Consider the following 22,578-nt stretch of genomic DNA (forward strand, 5'->3'; position numbering starts at 1 on the left):
AATGCAAAGGATCTAGGATTGCCAAAACAAAAGAACAACAAAGTGGGACTTATACTCCAGATTACAAGATTTTTTTATAAAGCTATGGTGGTAAATATTATAAGGCATTATAGTTACATGACTATATTCAAAGAAACAGGATAGAGGGCCCAGAATTAGACTCACGTATACTCAGTCTATTGCTCTTTATCAAAGGCATCAAAATAATTCAATGGGGAAAGGAAAATCTTGCTTAACAAGTAGTGCTGGATTTTTTTCATGGAACCAAGAGTTGAACCTAGGTATTTTTCCTCATTCAAATACAAAACACTATTTTGAGGTCATAGTCTTCACTGTAAGAGCTTCAACCACAAGGCTTCTAGAAAAATAATAGCAAAAATCCTTGTGACAATAGGATATGCAAGGAGGTTTTTGGACAAAAAATGAACTAACCATGATTTTTAAAATTGATAAAGTGAATTTTATCCCAACTCAAAACTTTTGTTTGACCAAAGTCATTGCTAGAAAAATAAAAATGCAATCCACAGACTGAGTGAAAATATTTGCAAAATGTATTTGACAAAGAATATCTAGAATACATAAAGAAACCTAGAATGTTAAGGAGACAATAATCTAATTTTTAAAAGTAGGGAAAATATTTGAAAAGATACTTCACAAAATAAGATATAAGAATTGCAAATAAATACATGAAAAGATGCTCAATGTTATTTGTCATTAAGGAAAAGCAAATTAAAGCTATAATGAGATAAATACTCATTAAAATGGCTAAAAGTAAGGAAACTGACAATACCAAGTATTAGCAAAGATTTTGAATAACTAAAATCCTTACACATTGCTGATGGAAATGGAAAATGGTACCTCTACTTTGGAAAATAATTTGATAGTTTCTTAGGAAATTAAAACTATACTTAATACAACTCAGCATTCCAATTCTAGGTATCTCTTCAATAGAAATAAAAAACCATCCATTCACACAAATACTTATATGCAAGTGATCATAGCATCATTTTTCATGGAAGCCCCAAAAATGGGAAACAACCCGAATGTCCATCAATGGAAGAAGGAATAAACAAAGTGTAGTAAATCCATATAATGGACTATTATTTGAAACAAAAAGGAACAAACTGCAGATAAACACAAAATCATGGATGAATCTTAAAAGCATTGTTTTGAGCAACAGAAGGCAGACACAGAAAGTATATACTACATTATTCTACTAATATGAAATCCAAAAATAGGCAAAATCTATCTAAATTACAGAAATCAAAAAGTGGTTGTCTCTGATGAAGTAGAACTGATAGTAATGAGGCCTAAGGCAAATCTTTTGAGGTGATAAAAACATTCTATATCATGTTTTAGGTGGTAATTACATTGGTATATTCAATTGTCAAAACTCATCAAAATGAACATTTCTGATGTATGCATTGTAACACATGCCAATTATACCTCAAAAAAAGGCAGTGGGGAATAGGCATTCTCTCTGATACTTGCACGCAAACACAATTCCTAAGAGTTGCAATTAGTGATGAGTTCCATTCCTCTCATGGTCAAATTATTTTTGGTTATGTCAGACTCTAGTTGGGAACCATGCTGAAATGTCTTAAAATGGTATTATAAAACTTGTTTGTCTTTTCCAGAGGTTGATGTCTTGGGTGTGTATAGGTATTAAAGGTCAATGGAGGTTTGGAAAGACATTTCATATACACTAGATTGATAGTAGTAAGAGACTTGGTTTTGGACCGACCCAGATCTTAGTACAGATCACCAACTAGATTGGCCTCAGGCAAATTCCTAACCTCTCAGAGCCTCCCTTACTTCCCTTGCATATAGAAATAACAGAATCTGCTTTGACTTGTTGTCATTATAAAAGACTGAATGAAGCCATGTATATAAAATCTTCAGCATAGGGCCTGGCACTAACCCAATGATAGCTCTTTTTCTTTAGAAGGATATTAAATTATTTTATTTAGAACATGTCATTGACCATACATGTAAACCATCACAATGCAACTTGCCTTCAACCATCATCACCTGAATAATACATGATTTTAATAGCTGATTACAGCAAATTATAATGGAGTGACTACCTAGTTTTGTAGTGAATTAGGTAGAAGTGAAGGCTACAATGGCCTTCTCCAAGTAGTAAGAGATATCCACGTTTCCCAAAGTATGTCAGAGGAAGCTGCAAAACATGTTATTTTGGCAGAAGTCTTTGTAGTATGAGAAAGATATTTTGAGAAAGTGTGGGTTACTGTCAAATTGCCACAGAGAGTGGTAGTCTCAAAGGGGCTGGGGATGGGCACTGGCCAGTGGAACCTATAGTGAAAGACTCATTCCCCTTGTCTGCAGAACACAGAACCAAGTTTGCCATATCTTGACCTACACAGATGCTGCAAGGGCCCAATGCTAGAACCATGTATTAAGATGCTTTCCCCTTGGTTCTGAACAATGCAGGCAACTGAAAAAGCTGCTGAGATCCAACCCGGCAGGAGGGAAATGCTGGGGAGTGAGCAAGCTCCTGCCAAGTGCAGCTCAGAGTGGGGCTACCTCCACAGAAAATCAGTGTTCAAAGACGGCAGGGAATCATTTACTTACCTGCAAGGGTTGGCGATTTCTTCTGGCGTTGTTTTTATAAAAGGGGAGACAGGTTTTTCCACAAAAGAGCCAAAGCCCAGTCTAAAGTTGCTAGTTAATTTAGACATCTCCTTGGAAAGCAGGGAACCCAGCTCTTTGATTGTGTTGAGGTCATCATCCATGGAGGCCGAGAGGTCCATGAGGTAATACAAGTCCACAGGGTAATCCTCAGTCTGGCGGACGTGCACTTGCAGAGTCTGTTCACCACCTGCAAATGATCCCGCAAGAAAAGCCAATCCATAAGTAGGCATTGAGGCTTGTTTGTGGCTGGGCCAGCTGGCTATTTCATTTCAATAAGAATTTACTGAAGATACTAATGATTTTATAAACTACGTGGCAAAGTTTATAAATGTTGAGCCCATGAAAATCTTTCAGCAATGTGTTTAGAGCTACTGAAAGCGATAAGAGTTAGGATATTTTATATCTCCTTGGGAGAACTAGCATCCATTTAGATGGGAGATAAGCTGAATTTTTTGTATGTGGTTTTAGAAAAGGAGAACAAAATAAAAAGGAGTTTAAAGCTACATTAAACTCTTAAAGAAATGTGAGGTAAACCTTAACAACATTGGAGCAATTCAAATGGTTACTATTAGATAAGGCTTTTTTGGTACCACATTTGGAGTGCAAGTGACTAATATGAATAAAGAAAAGCAATTCTCTATTTCCTTAAAATGGGAAATCTGACTGATAATAATCAATGATATTGTAATATGTGGTACAAGGTATATTAGCAGAAGAGTGATATTACCATGTGACATTCTATTTATTTACATGATCCAATGCTCATGTAAATGATAACGTACCTGGTCTCAATTTAAGAATCAGGCTTTGAGGTGCAATCTGAACAATGTCAGAACTATTCTTCTGTTGGCCTACACTGAGAGGCTTATTTGTAACTATTTCTACTTGGGAGACAGGGTTTTCGATGAAGTTCAGTTGACATCCTTTAGCTAGAAGATTTTCTGGGGTATCACATCTTTCAGCAACTCCAGATGGCTGGGTAAAATTCTAAAAAAGAAAAACAATAAAGAGAAAAAGAAGAAAAATCTTTATATCTTCATAAGATAAAATTTTATTTTGCTTGCTTTTCTAGTTAGGCAGCTTGTCATACTCAGAATACCATATTCCTGATTGCAGAATAACCAGAGAAGTCTGCCGTTAAAATTCTGAGAAAAAATTGCATTCTTCTTTTAATTATATCCAATTGAATTTACCTAACAGTTTTGTGGTTTTTAAATAATCCTAGAACTCTCCAAGTTCTCCGTTTGTCTCCTACCAAGTCCAGCCTTTTCTGTGGATTTCTGCATCGCCTTATCTAGCTCTCTATCTGGGTTTAATTCATGAATGCGCCGTCCTTACCTTACAGCATTACTTCATTAATGTTAACCTATTGGGGACTTTAAACTCAGTGTCTCAAAGTGTTCAGTGTAAGGTCTTTTAGAACTTTCTCCAATATTTGGAAGTGGGAAACAAAATGAAAGAAAATAGGGTGTAGAGGACTGCTTTTCAGCGTAAGTCTTGGGAGTTTCCCAGCCCCCCTCTGATTCATGTGGATAGGATGAGGCGGGGTGTTTCCAGGCAGAAGTGTGGCCATCCCAACCTTGCAATTCCCAGGGAAAAGGGAGGTGGGGTGGAGAGATAAATACCTGTCATACCTGACATCCAAGGGTGCCCTGGGGCTTAGGGGGCTCTAAGCCAAGTCAAACTTGAGACCCATTGACTCTCATGCTTGGAAAGACCCTAACCAATGTGCATACTGCTTTCCTCATTCCTTAGAATTCTAAGCCACTGCTGCTATTTTCACCAAATAGGTAAGTTATATTTCTCCTGAAATTGATTTTTGAGACTAAAATTGGTTATGTATCAGTCAGGCCTGTACATATTTGAAGCACTAGGCTAGGTATAGCAACCTAACTTGCACGATGTATCCAAGGTAAACAGTAGTTGGACAAGGCCTCAGAATCCTTCTCAACATGTCACCGCTACCACTTATAATCACCATCTTTGCCAAAAGATTAGAGCTGGTGTTAATCAAAAAGCTATTTTCCTATGCGCTCTAAGTGGAAGGCTAATTTCTTTTTTACTCCAACTGCCTCAACTGATACAACTACTACCATTACAGCCATCTTTTAGAATAAAGGCCTTAAAATGTGACATTAACTGACTACCAAATACCACCCAGAAGTAAAGCTATCACCAGTAACTTAAGAAGCTCTCTTACCTAAGCACTAAAAGATGCATTGGAATAAAAATGCTAGGAGTGAACATTTTGTTAGACTGATTTTTTTGTTTTATGTCTCTGACATGAAACTAATATCTTTTTCAGGGAGTCAGTGTAAAAATAATGCGGGTTTTTCCCTCTTTGTATATTCTCAAATCTGCTTTTGATACATGTGCTCAAACAAGCATAATTCCAGGGGCCGAGTGAAAAAAGAAAAAAAAAAAGAGCCTCATAGACAACAGTATGGTGATGACCAGAGAGAAGGACGGTGGGGGAGACAGAAAATGGTAAAGGGGGATAAATGGTGATGGAAGGAGACTTGATTTGGGGTGGTGAACACACAATACAGTGTACAGATGACATATTATATAATTGTACCCCTGAGACCTATATAATTTTATTAACCAATGTTACCCCAATAAATTAAATAAAAAAAGAAAAGAAAAGAAAAGAAAAGCATAATTCCCTTGCACTGCCCTTTTGTTTGTGCCTCATCAGTCAAAGCAGTTGGGGAGTGAGCTGGGCTTTCGCTCTGTGAGGTCCTCCTCCACACATACACATTCAACTTGGGAGGCGGGTTTCAACAGTTGGAACCTGGAGAGCTGGGCATCCAGGTTTGTTCCCCTCGAGCGTGCTACCAGCCTTTGCTGAACCTGGCATTAGTATGTTTTGATTTGTGCTTAGGTTCTATTTATGAGATCCAGTAGAGAAGTATTCTAAATCCATATAAAGCTAAGCTGCTTTTTCCTACCAAGAACCATTTATAGGTTGCTCTCTAGTGTCCCAGGGGTCAGGGACTCAGGCTGGCTTGTAATACATTCCCCAGTCCCTCTTATACTACTTCCACACACTTGTCCCTTTGATGATTTAAGGAATGTCTATTGTGGGCTCTGTCATTGTGGTACAGTCACCGAACTCATGAAAATGTAGTATTTAACCAGATTGGATAATATTTGAACAGTAAAATTTACCCCAAACTTACAATTTTTCTCTCAGAACATAGCAGTGATTCAGAATGGATCCTGATTCCCAGATCGAATACAACTATGGTACCGAAGTCAAATATATGTTTAACTTTAGAAAATACCATCTCCATGACCTCTGATGGCATTTGACATGTAAACAGCTAGAAATGGCTTTAATGTAAGAGGACAAATCAGCTTAAATAAAGGATGCTGAGTTTAATATTTTTTTCAGAACAATTTGACATTCACTGCCTCCGCAAATTGCTTCTGAAAGTAACCCCGTCAGTGACTACTTTGATCTACTACTGCATACATTTTTCCTCCTAGATTTGTTTCACTTCTATAACCCCATAGAGAGCAGGACGCTCTCAGAACAATCACTGATGGAATTAACATAAATGTAACTGCAGTTCTTACAAACATGTTGAGGTCATTTGTTTTACCTCCTGAGAACACCAGGCACACTGAGGTCCAATGAGTAAGCAGCCTTCACAGGTTTCTGCACCTCCCACGGCACAGCCACCTGTGTATAAACCCAGCAAGATACAAGGGATTCAGCACACTCTCTGTCACTCCATTTTCAAGACTTACAGCTCTTAAAGTACTTGAGTGAAGCAATATCAAACTTTATTTTCGTCTTCAAAGATCAGTCCTCAAAACATTATTTTGACATCAAAGTTTATATTTGAAAGTATGTATGTCTTATTAACCAACGATGATCATCCTCTTTTTTTAAATATGAAAATATTTCAATGTTCACAAATATAAGATCATCACATTTATTGTCTTCTTTCATTATCATCCACTTTAATTCTTAGAACTTATTTGCATCCATTTAAAAATGCTGTTCTCTTTAGTGTGCTATATTTAAAAAAAATCCCTGTCTCCTCTCAAGGTTATTGCTCTTTTTGTATAAATACATAAATAATAAATAAATAACTAGTAAAGTTAACAAAATGATTGTCACAATTGAATTAAGAAGTCCTACTCTGTAGTAATGCTGTTTAATTCTCCTCATTAAAATGTCCATGCAACCTTTGTATTTATTTACCTTAAGTCTAGCTCATTTGCTGTGGGAACAGTCCTGTGTCTGTCTGTAATTTGTTAAAGTGTTCGTTCAATGGCAAGAAAGCAACCAAACAGATCAAATAAAAAATGACTTCAGATCTAGTTTCCGAACCAAATGACAGGTTTGTCAAGCATACCATGAAAGCAATATATTGTAGAGCTCAGGTCTTACCTTGTACGTGATCATTCCTTCCTAGAAATAGAAAGAACAGGCAAAGCAGTTCAATCCCCATTCGTTTCAGTTCTCGCTGTGCAGACAGATTAAAAAATGAATTAGCTTCAGCATTACAAGACCAAAGCTGAACATCGTTAAAAGTCTTTCTTTCTTGAAGTGTAAAATTTTAAATACTACTTACACTGCTTTGAAAAGAAACTTGAGATGTAAATAAAAAAGTTGAGACTGAAATGAAAACAGAGGCTACCTGGACAGGTAAAAAAGAAAAGCTGTGTTTAAAAGCAACCTCAACATGATTTACTTCCTTGTTCTCCTTATAAGGAAGGCAGGTGTACAATCACTAAGAAGGTGGGGAAATTCATTCAGAAGACATTTTTGTGTAAATTCTATTAGTCTCTCTCTATCCTAGAGAAAGTCAATACCTTTGGTGAAATATTGATCAGTGAAATGTCAAAAGAAGATTGAAATGATTTTAAGTTGTTTCTAAAATAATTTTAATTAAGTAAAAACAGTAAACATGATAAGTAAAACACAAACATATAAGTTATAGGTAAGGAGGATTTTTAAAAATGAAATAAAGAAAAGTACCTGAGAGTTTTATATTCCATTTTAAATCCTTTGCAGAGATTGAAATGAACTCTGAAAAATAGAAACCATCATTTTATAGTCAATTTAAAAGGCAGGCTAGGGAAAGCAAAGCATTGTACTCCCTTGTTTTTCAAATTGGATGAAAGATACTTTTCTGTAAGTATAGCATTCTTATTTTTAAAATAATATTGGAAATAAATATAATATATTAAGATCAAATTAAGCAAGAAGTAGTCTCAAAACAACAACAATGGAAACAGAAACAATGATGCCCAAGATTCTGAGTCCCTCTTGATGGGGACCAAGTGCTCTTTTTTGTGTGTACGGTCCCCGCTTCTAGCTTATCACTTGGAACATAGGAGGCACTTATTTGTTGAACAAAAGAGTGAGAAATTTAAAAGCTATACAATCTATGGCTAAATTCCTGAGGTTGATTATGTATATTTTCCTAATGTATCCAAGAGGATGTTTTGGGATTTATGAAGACTACAAACAGGTAAGAATAAAATATTCACTTTGTTACTCTCCAAACTGAAGTTAGACAGATTTCTTTGTGGCTGGCCTTATATCCTGGGAGATTATCTTTTTAAAGTGTATTTCTGAGCAAGCATATGAAACTGTGAAAAAAAGGAAAACTAATTATAAGTTCTTCTCAGAAGTCTATGTTCAATTTTGAACTCTATCATACACAAGAACCTAGAAGAACATGGCAGGAATCCTGTAGAGGGGAAAAAGAATTATTAAAGAGTTGGAAGTATGCCTTTTGGGAGAAAAATACAATTATATGAAATAAATGGATTCAGCTTGAAGAAGAAAGATTGATGTACAAGTTATCTGTGTCCCTGATGTTGCTCCTATTTCTTGTATCCAGTATTAGCTTTCATTCATTTATTCATCCAACAAATATTTATGAAACATCTACTTTGTGTCAAGTATTGTTCTAGAAGAAGAGACTATGTCAGTGAACAAACCCAAGCTCTTGACATGCGAAACACTCGTATATTCTAGTCTGGAGAGCAGATGTAGGGAGACAGACCCTTGAACTCAGGCAGTGATAAGGGCTATGAAAAATTATAAAGCTGGGTAAAAGGAACGTGGGAGAGGAATGGTGTGTTATTCTATTTAAGAGAGTCAGGGAGGATTTCTCTGCTGAACTGACATCTAACAGAGCCCTAAATAACTTGGGCCACAAAGTGCAAAGGCCCTGAGACAGGCTCATGCTGAACATTTTCAAGAACAGTGGAGGGCGAGACAGGAGATGTAGGGAGGTAAAAAAATGGGGTCAGATTGAGAGGCAGGGGTCAGATTATATGTAGTCTTGACCTCGAATTTTATTTCAAATGTGTTGGAACATTATTGGAAGGTTGAAAACAGTGGAATGATATTATTTAACTTATGTCTTAAAAGAATCATACTGGCTGCCACTGAGGTCAAGATTGGAAGGAATTCTTGGCTGTCATCTAGGACGGAGACAAGGTACTTAGGGCTAGGATGTTGGTAATGCAGGAACACAGAGGTGGTCAGACAAGATATATTTTGAAAACAGGATGTGCTTATGGAAGAAAGAGATATTTTTGACCTGAGTAACTGTATGTATGATACTCTTTCCTGAGAGACGTTACTCTGGGGAATGATCGGTTTTCCTGTGGAGGATGGGGCTCAAGAGCATGTTAACTTTGAGATGTCTAGAAGAAAACCAAGTGAAGATGCCCCATGGGCAGTTTGATATTGAGTCTACAAATGAAGTGATGTAGGTGTCCACTGTAAATTTAAGGTCATCAGCATGGGTTCAAAGACACGAGGATGATATGAGGCTGAATGAGACCCTTAGGGAAGAGAGGGGCTCTGAGGACTGAGCCCTGGGGCCTGCCAGTGTCTAGAGGTCAGGAAGAGAAAGATCACATAAAGAAAACCGCTATCTAACAAACATTCCTTCTTGCTAAAAAGGAGCCTACCTTTGTTGGAAGATAATTCTCCAAGCATCTCTCACATTTCTGCCCATCTTGTAAGCAAAGGCAGTGACTTGCCTTTGTTCTGGGTTATCTTTTTAAACATGTTTTTAATGTGAACAGCTTTTAAAGGAAGAGATGATGTCTCCCTTCAGATGAAGGAGCAGATTTGCTTACACTTTGGGAAGATAGAGTGTCACCCTCCAGAACCAGAAGCAGCATATTCAGTGCCTGCTATAAAAGATTCAGCTTCCCTAGGCTTGGGATTTCTGGTTTCTCTCTTGTAACACAACCCACCACATGTGCAGGTGTCACCTTTTCCCATTTGGATCACCCTGTGGGGATTGGCCTTGGGAAACTGGTGCGAGAAAATGCTGCCCTTCTGGCCACTGATGTTGCTATGAATCCTTCATATCTGCCCCAGGAAATCTCATGTCTCTGCCAGCATCTATGAGTCTGTGATTATCTAACTTGTCAGCTAAGCAAGTAAAATCTCAAGCCCTTCACAGTTCTTGACAATCTCCTACTTGAAATTGTCCTTTTTCTAGAGACTGGACATGAAATTTTCCAGTCTCGTTTTGGAAGATAAGAAGCTGCATCTCATAAGACTGCCTGAAGTGCCTTGGAGTGAACAGTGCTGCCTTGGGCTCCAGAGGTTTCCTCAGGTCTTGGGTTGTGTTGCCCGTCTGCCCACCAGCCTCCCTGGCAGCTACTGTCAGACACTTTGGATGAGCTGGGACCAGGGATGCCCACACACCACTCCATCGGCCCACTCCCTAGAAACTTTTCTCTGAGGTTCTACCTGCCATCAAAAGCTCTTCCTCCTGGTAACATAATTAGGCTCCCTCTCCCAACGTGCCTTGCAGTTAAGAGAACCTCAGCAGTTTAGCTCTTGCCAATGGGATATGAGTAGGAGTGATACATGCCACTGTCAGACCATCTCCATGCCCCTCTGCCCACGGGGTGCAGGCAGCAAGGGCAACGTGTCACTCTATGTGACCCTGTGGTTGAATCCGGGACCTTGTACTATCCCAAGTACAGAATTCCGCGCAGTCCCTAAAATCATAATCGCACTGCTTCGTTTGCTCTCCCTCCCCAGTTGCAGTCCCTCCCCTACTGCCAAGCCTTCGCACCCACCATCTGCGCTGCCTGGAGGCCCTTGCCTCCTTCTTGCTCCCCTCACTAGGCTTACTCACCAGCTAGGTCTCAGTGTAGACTTACTGGAATTTCCCGATAAGAAGACCTTTATGGTCTTTCCAGGTTTCTCTTCTGAGAGACTCCCCAAGACAGCAGCCCCTTTTACTTTCCTTGCAATTGCCTAATCCTTGCCTCTCTCCTCCACTAAGCTGCGTTTACTGAATTCTGACCAGGTATCAGGCTTATACATATATTTTTAAAATATTTTATTTATTTATTTTTAGAAAGAGGGTAAGGGAAGGAAAAAGAGAGGGAGAGAAACATTGAGCAGCTGTCTCTCACATGCCCCCAGTGGGGGACCTGGCCCGCGGCACAGGCATGTGCCCTAACTGGGAATTGAACTGGCAACCTTTTGGTTCACAAGCCAGCACTCAGTCCACTGAGCCACACTTCCTTACATTCCCAGCAAGCTGCATAATGCTTGGTACTTTGTATTTAAATGTTCAAGTAATACTTATCAAGTAAGTGGATGAATTTTTTGTCTTCATCGTGTACTACTTTACCTGTTACAAAACAGATACTCCATGAATATTTAGTATATAGATGGTTGAATGAATAAACGGTTTTAGAAGGTACGTGATGCAATTAGGAGAGGGAAAGGTGTTCCTCACTTGGGCCGTAATGAAAGCTGGAAAGTCTTAAAATGCAGGGTAGAGAAAGGCAGCTGGATTCAAAAGAGAGTACAAAGCAGAACAATGCTACAGTTAAACGTCCATCCACTCGGTTTTCCGCTTGGCACCACGCTGGATAATTTATACCAGACTAAAAGACAGAGGGAAAACATTTTCACTTCCTGAAGATGTGGTGCCTGGTGCCCTCTCCTGGAAAGTACCTGTCTGTGCCCCTTTTGTTCCATGAGCTGGCCAGCACCCTATAAAATACCTGAATAAAAACTGTATCCGACTTAGCCAAGCCAAGCCGACCAGGCTAGTTACCTTTCTGTGTGTGTGTGTGTGTGTGTGTGTGTGTGTGTGTGTGTGTACACACATATCCAACTTGAACTGGAATATACAGGTCTAAATCAGGGGTTCGGTCATGGGGGCTGACACTGGCCAGAAAAGGACATGAGCTTAGTGGGCATGTGATGCTTCACGAGTGAGCCCGTGCGAGGAGGACTCTGAAGCTATGAGGATTCAGAAGCCCAGGTACAGGAAAGCTATGATGAGTTGATGAGGTGGTGGGTGGAGAGTATCAATAGTAAAAGCAGCCTGGAAGGAAAGGCCCTCGAGCCACATGAACTGAGGAATGCTAGAGTCAGACCCACAAATTCACTCTGTTGAGGGGGCAGAACCTGGCCCAGGCTGAGAGCTGCCGTGGGACCCCACATGCCCTTCCGGGTCAGATCTCCCTAAGGCCTGGCTCTTCCTGAGTTTCTCCAGCATCCTGTCTCTTTCAGAGCAATGTGCATTCTTACAACACATTGCCATCACTTGCGGGTTGTTGAAGGGGTCTCTCTATTCCTTAAAATCAAGAGATCTTAAATCACACCATCTATGTTTTGAGGTAGGCTGCTCAGGCCATAGGATAGAATGCTACCATCTACGTGAGGGTCTGACTCTTTTCGAAGGGTCCGAGCTGGGGGCAGGTGGACACACAGAAAACACCTCACAGCTGGGGAAGCAGCACCTCCTGCGCTCTGCCCATCAACTGGCCTTCGCTTCTGAGCTGTAGAAATGGGCTGTCCTCAGTGGAGTCCTGGCTTTGGGAAGCCGTGTGAAGCCATCTGACTCACTGTTTGACTTGGTATTTCCATGACCCAGCTACTGATCCACATCAGAGAATGGCAACTAGGATCCAGCTGAGCAGACCCAGGGCACTTCTGAACACACCTAGGAGAGTAAATACTGAGTCACCCTGGTTGGTAGCCAATTCAAACCCTGAGGAAGTCAGTAATGACTGCCAGTTCTTGCGATGGCCTTGCTGTGTTTACCTGCTTTATTTCAAGTACTGGTGACAAGTCTGTCTCCTGTTGTCTTTCTGTGAAAGTGTCTCAGAGTGAGTAGCTAAAAGAAGTGAGCAGTAATGATTGTTTCGTGTTTGGGGTTGGCCCTGATATAACTTGAGTATGTGATGCACTGCACAGTGGGCTGTTTGCAGATGCTGTGGCTGACTTGCGGGTGTAATTGGGGAGCATGGAATCTAGAAGTGATACCTTTGTTTTACATTTCAAAACCGTCGGAACAATTCTTTTCAAGAAGGATCTACAAGTTTCCTGTCATCTTGGTGTGCAATGCCCACGATGTGCTGAATGCTAGAGAAATTTTTTGTGGATAAAGTCTCACATTCTAACCTAGAGTTCACTTTTTTTTATTGTAGCAAAATATACATAACAAAATTTATTATTGTAACCATTTTAAGTTACAGTTTATTGGCATAAAGTATATTCACACAGCTATGCAATTTTCATTACTGTCTCTCTCTAGAACTTTTCATCATCTCAGAACGAAACTTTGTAACCATGAAACAGTAACTTCCCATTTTCCAGGCCCCTGGCAACCACTATTCATCCTGCTTTCTATCTCTGTGAATTTGACTATTCTAGGTAACTCATATAAGCATAATTGAATCACACAATAAAGCCTTTTGTGTCTGGCTTATTTCATTAAGTATAATGTTTTCAAGGTTCATCCAAGTTGTAGCATGTATTAGAATTTCATTCCTTTTTAAGGCCAAATAATATTCTATTGTATGAATATACCACATTTTGTTTGTCGATTCATCTACTGATGGTCTTTTGGGTTTTTTCTACGTTTGGTCTATTGTGAACAGTGCATTATGTACATGGGTGTGCAAATATTTGTTCAAGTCTGGAGCTCATTTTTTAAAGTCTTCATGATACTCATCATGGGAAGAAGTTAGGTATAGCGAGAAGAATTTATGTTGTATGTGGAAAGATGGGTTCAAATTATAGCCATGCCAGGTCTAACTGTATATGCTTGGGGATAGCATTTATATCTTAGCACTTTAATTTCCAGACTGTGCAATAGTGATAATATCTGCTTTTCAGGATTATGGTGAAGACTTAATTATACCATTCTGGGATACATCCATATTTTGTGGGCCCTGAAGATTTTATGTTTTAAGGAGACTTATTTAAGAAAGGAATGTAGTAAATAAACATACAAATCCAGGAAGCACAGATAATCTCAAACAAGATGAACCCAAAGAGGCCCACATCAAGATACATTATAATTAAAGTGCCAAAACTTACAAAGCAAGAAACTTGAAAGCACCGAGAGAAAAACAGTTAATTACCTACAAAGGAGCTCCCATAACACTGTCAGTTGGTTTCTCAGAATAAACTTTTCAGGCCAGAAGGCAGTGGCATGAAATATTCAAAGTGATGAAAAGCAAGGACCTACACCCAAAATTACTCTACCCAGCAAAGCTATCATTTAAAACTGAAGGCCATATAGAGAGCTTCCAAGAGAAGAGAAAGCTAAAGGAGTTTTTCACCACTAAATCAGTATTAAAAGAGATGTTAAAAGTTCTTGCTTAAGAAGGAGAAGGAGAAGAAAAGATAAAAATATGAATAATAAATAGCCATAAAAAAGAACAAAATCTTACCATTTACAACAGCATTAACAAACCTAGAGGGTATTATACTAAGTGAAATAAGACAGACAGAGAGAGACAAATATCCTATGATTTCACTTATATAAATGAACACACAAAACAGAAACAGACTTATAGGTGCAGGGTACAGACTGAAGATTGGCAGAGAGGAGAGGGGTTGGGGAACTGTGTAAAAATGGGGAAGGGACTGAGAAATACAGATTAATAGTTACAAAATAGTCATGGGGATCTAAAGTATAGCACAAGGAGTATAGTTAGTAGTGTAATACTATGTGTTGCCAGTTGGGTACTGGAAATATAAGGGGAATTTTATAAAGTATATGATTGACTAACCACTATGCTGTACACCCGAAGCTAATACAAAATAACATTGAATGTAAACTGTAATTGAGCAAATTTTTGTAAATAAAAAAACTTAAAAAAATAAAAGGAATGCAAATTGGAAATAAGTTAAGACTGAAAGTGTATATTTATTTAAAATGAGAAAGAAAACAATCCATGACAATAAATTAATGAAGCCCTGGCGATTCCAGATCCTTTCTACTTGATATCAACTTAAGCAATTCACCAGAAATTATTATCTAGAAATCCTTCCTGATGGTGACCTGGCTTCATCCCAACCTGGGCTCCCAGCCACTCACAGGCACCTGTGCCAGCCAGGGGACCGAACCAAGGCTTCATCTGTTTTAGAGTAATCCACCCCCTCTGCATTCAGGATTGTGTTTGTCGTCATTAGTTTTACTGAGCACTTTCCATGTGCTGGGCACTGTTAAACATTTATTAGCATTGCCCAATATCATCTCACCATGTGCCTATGAAGTAGGGACTGTCTTACCTCTCTATACTAGATGAGGAAACTTAAATGCAAGAGGCTACCCAACCTGCCCAAGGTGGCACAGAAACTCAGTCAGCAGAGCCCTGGAAACAGATCCCTCCCTCCAACCTGAATGCTGCACTGCTGTGCAAAGTGCCTCCTGCTAGATGGAGGATGTTCTTAGAATCATGAAGCAGCTCTCAACAAGAAATGAAACTCTCCAAGGAGCCTTTAAACACATTTGTCTCTCAGTCTCTAGATCCCTTGTCTCAGCTCCAGCTCTGCATCTCTTTTTTGATTTCTTTGTCGTTCATCGTGTCGATAAACACAAGATATGAGACAGAAATGTGGTCCTGGATCATACAACCCCTTTTTTTAAATTCCTGATCTGATTTAAGTCAGGTACTTATCTCTTAAAAATAAACTTGAACAAAACACGTGGCCCAGTCCTTTATGGGAAGGTGATACCAAGGGTCAGGGAGCCAGACCTGGGGATGAGTCCAGGAGAAGGTGGTCACAGGCCTTCCCTGTGGCCCAGAGATGACTCGGATTAACTCCTGGTCCTCCCCCACTTTGAAGCTCTGTAGTCAGTCACCTGTTTCTTTATGGAAGACAGTGGTCACTTGAAACATCTGATACAAATCTTATACATTAGGCTTCCTTGAGAAACTCACCTTAGGTTTTGGAAATTACTTTGAAGTTCACAAAAACTGAGTTCTTTCTCTCCTTTAGTTTGTGGAATAAATCCAAAAATGAAATTTTTCTATAGAATAGCAGTGAATGTGAGTTTTCTCAGACTTGATTCCAAGAACTAGATTTTCTCTTTATGTCCATATGTCCCTATCAGCAAATGGTACGCCATTGCAGGAGGTCCATAGTAAAAACAGAAATACAGATTACAAAGGGATCTGCTCATTCCCAGCTTGCAAAAGTGCTAAGCGTTATTTTCTCTTTTCTTTTTAAAAGATAATTCAAATAGTCTAACCAGGGGTTAGGATTCCTTGTTTTTAATGAAATATTTGTTTTTCTGATGAGCACCATCTCTTACTTTTGGGACTGCAGTGGACAGTGGCATTTCTAGTAAAAATTGACTCTGTTTCATTCATTCATTCATTGACTCACTCACTCAGCAATATATCAGGCACTGTTCTGGGAACAGAATGTGGATTAAAACCAACGAAGTTTGTGAGAGAGAGAGACAATAAACACCCAACTAAATAAAGATGTCAGGAAATGATAAATGCTAAGAAAAATTAAAAAATAGCAAGAAGTCAGTGAGTGATCAAGATGGGGTAGCCAGAGAGACCTCTGAGAAGGTGGCATTAGGCAGCACTGTAGGGTTGTGAGGAAGGGTATCATATTGCCCTCTGGAGAAAGAGTAAGAACAAGGCCCCCGAGGAGAGTGTTTGGAGACAGGCAAGGTGGCTGATGAGGCTGGTGGAGAGAGTGGGTGATCACAAGGAAATAACAGGGGACAGTCCAGAAAGGAAAGGGGGAGGTGGGGAACCTGTCAGGGAACAATTCTGCGCTGTGCTCAGGACTCTGGATTTGTATTCTGAAAAGAGAAACTTCTGTGGGTTTTGGTGGACATGCTATAGCTTATGTTTTGAAAGAATCACTCTGAGTGCAAGAATAGGAACTGGTAGACCTATCAGAGGTTATTTCACCAGTAGAGGCCAGAGATGATAACGGCTTGGACAAGGAAGAGAGTGAAAAGTTGTTGGACTCCGGATACCCTTCAATATATAAACAGAGTTTATCGTTGGATTGCCTATAGGGACAGAGAAATCGAGGGCTCAGAAATGACTCCAAGAGTGATGGAGGCTCCTACTTGATAATCCCACTATCACAGATTTCTCCAGACACAGAGAGGCATCATATAATATCTGTCCATCATGAGCGTGACAGTGAGATCTAGTCAATTCTAATGACCAGTGGAGTCATAACTATAAAAGGTGTTCTGTGGCAGAACAGGAAAGGTCAAATCTACGTAGACAAATGCTCTGTGATGACTATCTACATGCTTGTGTTATTAACATTCCTCCAGTCTTGTAAAATACCAGTTAGCTGATGTCTCTTTTCTGGGATTCCCCATGACTTGGCATTTAGAGAGGAAAAAGACATGGAAAATCCCCATGGTCCTGTGCTTCTCTCTAGATGTGCTGGTAGACTATTGGGTCAGTTTCAATAACAAAAGGGTCTCCCCTAACATATATTTTTTAAAAAATATGTTCCTCATCAGGCCACTGTAAGAAGGTACAAGAAATGGGTGTATTTTATTTTTTAAAAATCATTGCAAAGTTGAAGGATTTTAGATTTTTTTTTTACCTTAAACATCTAACAGTAGAGAAAGTTGTTATTCTTTGAAATGCTGAGAAAAATGGTGGCCAATAGTTATGTATGAGGTGTACCTTTGAGGAGCTATGTGGAGGATTTATTACTTTCAACTGCCATTTTATGGACTTTTCTGATTGCGGCTGATGGCCACTCAATGAATCTTATCAGTTAGTTTACACAAAGTCAAGAGGGAAAAGGATTGAGCGTGATGCAAACACCTTAATCATTAGAAAGGCTAAACAATAAATTATTCTAACAAGCTATTGAAAAAGTCATTCACCTGGTGATATCGCAAGAACTGGAAGAAGAGAGAAGAAAAGCCTTTAAAACCAAATTTAGATGTCATCTAATTAAATATGGTATGTTGGATTTTTATGCAACAGAAGTAATGAATCTATATATAGTTGGGCATAATTTCTGTCAGACAAAAAGTAGCTCCAATAAGCTGTGAGATGTGAGAGGCTTCTTTGAGGGATTATGAAAACCACTTGCCTGTCTTGCAACCTGTCGTCTCAGAACTACTTTTGGTGAATCTGTGCTTGTAGATGGTGCCCTCCCAGTGCCAGGTAGCTGAGGAGAGTGTAACAGGGTTTCTTCACCCAATGCACCATGTATCTGATGGCTCAAAAGTAGTTCCAACATTTAATAGAGGAATGAATAATTTTCTTCATATCAAGGAGTTCAAAGTTTTAAAATTCCAACCAAAACATACATAATTAAATTTTTGATAGAAAAATTGCTGTTACATTAATGAAACTATGATACCTTGGGCATCAATAGAGTAATGCCTAATAGCATGGAAAATTCAGCTTGTCAGTCCTGGGCTCGGTCCAGACCTTCATAGATTATTAGACATTTGTTGCCTAGTGTAAATTAATTTTAAAATGGTTTAGAGCCTAAACTTTAGGCAATCAGGATTAGGAAGACAGAATTGAAATATTATCTCCACCAATGGAATGATATATTTTTTCTGTATGTCGCTGGAGGAAGAGCACTGAATAAAGTATGGGCTTTAGATAATAATAATAATGTATCAATACTATTTTCCAAAGTGCATTCTGAAGAGAGCTGTTAATCCTTGCCCTGATAATGAAATGCTCCTGTGATGTAGTTAATATAGACTATTAATCTCCCCCATCAGAAATTCATGATGCACATTAGCCTATTAAACACTTAAAGAAGCCTCACAGTGAAGAAAATTTGCGTACCTTTGTTTAACAATTAAACAAGCAAGTATTTGCTCAGGGAAAGCCTTTTTTCTTTATGTGCTTTTTAGCATCCCTGAAGCCATTTCCACCTAACATAGTTACAGAAGTGCTACGAGATAGGTCAGAAGGGGTTTAATATCCAGAATATATAAAGAACTGATAAAACTCAACACCAAACAAACAATCCAATTAAAAAAATGAACGGAGGACCTGAATAGACACCTCTCCCAAGGAGACTTACAAATGGCAAACAGATATATGAAAAGATGTTCAACCTCACTAGCTATTAAGGAAATGCAGATCAAAACTACAATGAGATACCACCTCATACCCATTAGAATGGCTATTATTACCAAGACAAAATAATGACAAGTGTTGGAAAAGCTGTGGAGAAAAAAGAACCCTCATTCACTGCTGGTGGAAACATAGACTGGTACAGTGACTATGGAAAACAGTCACTGTATCAGTCTGTGGTTTCTCAGATAAATTAAGAATAGTTACCATATGACCCAACAATCCCTCTCCTGGGTATCTACAAGAGAAACTTGAAAACATGTGTTCGCAAAAATAAATACGTCCTTATGTTTGTTGCAGCATTATTCCCGGTGGACAAGGCAGGGAGACAAGCAAAATGTCCTTCAATAGAGGATTGGATAAAGAAGATATGGTACATATACATAATGGAATACTACATAGCCACAAGAAGAGACAAAATACTGCCATTTGCAACAACATGGATGGACCTTGAGAATATCATGCTAAGTGAGATAAGTCAGTCAGAAAAAGCTAAGAACTGTATGATTTCACTCATATGTAGGATATAAAACTGAAACTCACGGACACAGACAGCCATGTGGCTGTTACCAGAACAAAAGGGGTTTGGGGTGGGGTGATGGAAAATGGTTTGATTGTATGTGGTTGGCACACAGTGCAATATACCGATCTAGTATCATAGGAATGTATGCTTGAAACCTATATGAGCCTATTAAGCAGTATCACCCCAATAAATTTAATTAAAATAAAAAAAGAAGTGCTACAAGAAAAAATAGATATACAGTAGAACCTCGGTTCTTGAACTTAATTTATTTCGGAAGGCTGTTTGAGAACCAAATTGTTTGAGTTGGGAGGCATTTGAGAACTGAGGTTTGACTATACTGAAAGCTTTATGAAATTTTACCTAGCCTGCTGTCAAAGAGACCAATAATCGAATTTAAACATTGTGAACAGATATTTTAAAGAAAATCCAAGTGTAAATTAATTTGTTTTCTGACCCATTTTGAAAGCCTTGTCCAAACTATTTTCCTAGAGAAAATACTTTTTCTAAAGGAAGTCAAGAGGGCAGCAGTGTTTAGACAATAGTTCAGATAAAGCAGTTGGGGGAACGGATGACTCATTATAAATCTCTAAACTCAGACCCATGTCTTGACCTCGGTTACTTAAAAAGCTCAGATATCACAGTCTTAGTACTGAACAACCCAGTCTGGTTTGCCTTGTGAAATGGATTCCAAACACTGCTGTCCTTCCGTGGTCAGAAGACCTGATTGCTGCTTCAGTCCGCCCTTTCTTTGTTCCTTATTGTTACAGCAGCCCATTCTGAAACTGTCATTTGTCTTTCTATCAATCAACTTGTTTTGCTTCCAGAAGGCCTAGAGGAGTAGTCTCCTTAGGACAGCAGCAGTCACTTTTTTAGGGTAGAAAGCATCTCTTCAAGTGAGAAAGTGTGCAACATTTTGTTCCAAACTTTTTTTTTAATCCCCTTGCTTTCTCAAGCCTTTAGGAAGCACAATTTGGGCAAGGGGAGGACAATCTGCTTGAATCTCGATCTCCTCTCTTGAAAACCTCATCTCTTACAATCAACAGTTTTATGTCATTCTCTAGCAGCAGAAGTGTTATTCTTTCATTGAGATGAGAATCTATGCGATCGTGTGAAACAGGTCATTTGGTCTACCTTGTGAGATGGCAAAATAGCAAAGAAAGAGTCATGTAACTCATTTTACTTGATTTCTAAGGAAAGAGTAAAATATGATACAGGTGTTTTTTAAAAAATTAAACCTAGTAGCAGATAAGCAAAAAAGAGAAGCTATGTTTCAAAGCTATATTTGCAAGTTTTTTTCCATTTTTCTTAGGTAAACAATTATTTATTTGAACTGTGTGCAAGTAGTAGAATGGATGTCAGAAATCACATTTGAAAAAGTCCATAAAACGGCATTTGAAAGAAATAAATTCTCCACATAGCTCCTCAGAGATATTCCTCTGGCCTAATTATTGGCCATCAGTTTCCCCAGTTCATATTCAATATTATTTTGTATTAGCTTCAGGTGTACAACATGGTACTTAGACAATCATATGCTTTACAAATGTCCCCCTGATATTTCCAGCACCATACATAGTAATGACACTATTATTGACTATATTTCCTATGCTTTTGTAACTACCAATCTGTACTTCTTTTTTTTTTTTTGAGAAATAGCTAAATTTTATTTTATTTTTTTAATTAATTAATTTATTTTTCCTAATACATTTGTCTCTGCCTTCCCCCCACCTCCTTCTCCCTTCCCTCAATCCTTCCCCACTTTGGTTTTGTCCATGAGTCCTTGCTATATGTTCTTTGACTTGCCTCTTTCCTTCCTTTTCCCCTGCTCACCCTTCCCTCTTGTCTCTGTTGGTTTCTTTTTCTTTCAGTGTTGCTGGTCTTATTTTCCTTGCATCTTTGTTTTGTTGGTTAGGTTCCGCTTATAGGTGAGACCATATGGTATTTGTCTTTTGCCCCCTGGCTTATTTCGCTTAGCATAATGCTCTCTAGTTCCATCCATGCTGTTGTGAAGTGTAGTAGTTCTTTTTTTCTTTCTGCTGCGTAGTATTCCATTGTGTAAATATACCATAATTCTTTGATCCAATCATCTGCTGATGGGCATTTAGGTTGCTTCCAACACTTGGCTACTGTAAATTGTGCTGCTATGAACATTGGGGTGCAGAGGTTCTTTTGAATTGGTGTTTTGGGATTCTTCAGATATAGTCCTAACAGGGAAATCACTGGGTCAAAAGGCAGTTCCATTTTCAGCTTTTTGAGGAAATTCCACACTACTTTCCACAATGGCTGCACCAGTCTGCATTCTCACCAACAGTGTACTAGGGTTCCCTTTTCTCCACAGCCTTGCCAGCACCTGTTGTTTGTTGATTTGTTTATGATGGCCATTCTGACCGGTGTGAGGTGGTATCTCATTGTGGTTTTGATCTGCATTTCTCTGATGACTAGCGATGTCGAGCATCCTTTCAAATGTCTCTAGGCCCTCTGTATTTCTTCCTTGGAAAAGTGTCTACCCAGGTCCTTTGTCCATTTTTTGATTGGATTGTTTGTCTTCTTGGAGTGGAGTTGAGTGAGTTCTTTATATATTTTGGAGATCAAACCTCTATCTGATGTATCATTAACAAATATATTTTCCCATATGGTTGGCTCACTTTTCATTTTACTGATGTTTTCTTTCGCCTTGCAGAAGCTTCTTATTTTGATGAGGTCCCACTTGTTTATTCTTTCCTTTATGTCCCTTGGTTTAGGAAACATATCAGTGAAAATATTGTTGCGTGGGATATCTGAGAGTTTCCTGCCAATGTTCTCCTCTAGGACTTTTATGGTATTGCGACTTATATTTAAGTCTTTTATCCATCTTGAGTTTATTTTTGTGTATGGTGTCAGCTGATGATCACATTTCAATTTTTTGCATGTAGCTGTCCGACTCTCCCAACACCATTTGTTGAAGAGGCTATTATTACTCCACTTTATGCTTCTGCCCCCTTTGTCAAATAGTTGCCCATATAGACCTGGGCTTATTTCTGGGCTTTCTATTC

At 38.8% G+C, this 22,578-nt stretch overlaps 1 protein-coding gene across 3 annotated transcripts in view; it reads right to left on the reverse strand.

Moving 5' to 3' along the window:
- Positions 1-22,578, reverse strand: part of ITGB6 (integrin subunit beta 6) — a 151,796-nt gene that overhangs the window by 69,849 nt on the left and 59,369 nt on the right. The window contains exons 1-6 of one of the 3 annotated variants that reach the window (XM_054562333.1): positions 7,652-7,658; positions 7,245-7,310; positions 7,061-7,136; positions 6,264-6,343; positions 3,438-3,642; positions 2,596-2,842 (exon numbers count right to left, since the gene is read on the reverse strand). In XM_054562333.1, the coding sequence (XP_054418308.1) occupies positions 2,596-2,842; positions 3,438-3,642; positions 6,264-6,343; positions 7,061-7,121 (593 nt within the window). In that variant the 5' untranslated portion in view covers positions 7,122-7,136; positions 7,245-7,310; positions 7,652-7,658. Of the gene's footprint in view, positions 1-2,595; positions 2,845-3,437; positions 3,643-6,263; positions 6,344-7,060; positions 7,137-7,244; positions 7,311-7,651; positions 7,703-22,578 lie in introns of those variants that run through there. The other 2 variants (XM_054562332.1, XM_054562334.1) reach the window with 2 other exon arrangements.

Source organism: Pteronotus mesoamericanus, unplaced genomic scaffold (genome assembly GCF_021234165.1).
Source record: "Pteronotus mesoamericanus isolate MK-2021 breed Mesoamerican mustached bat unplaced genomic scaffold, CSHL_Meso_final scaffold_651, whole genome shotgun sequence".
Classification (NCBI taxonomy): Eukaryota; Metazoa; Chordata; class Mammalia; order Chiroptera; family Mormoopidae; genus Pteronotus; species Pteronotus mesoamericanus.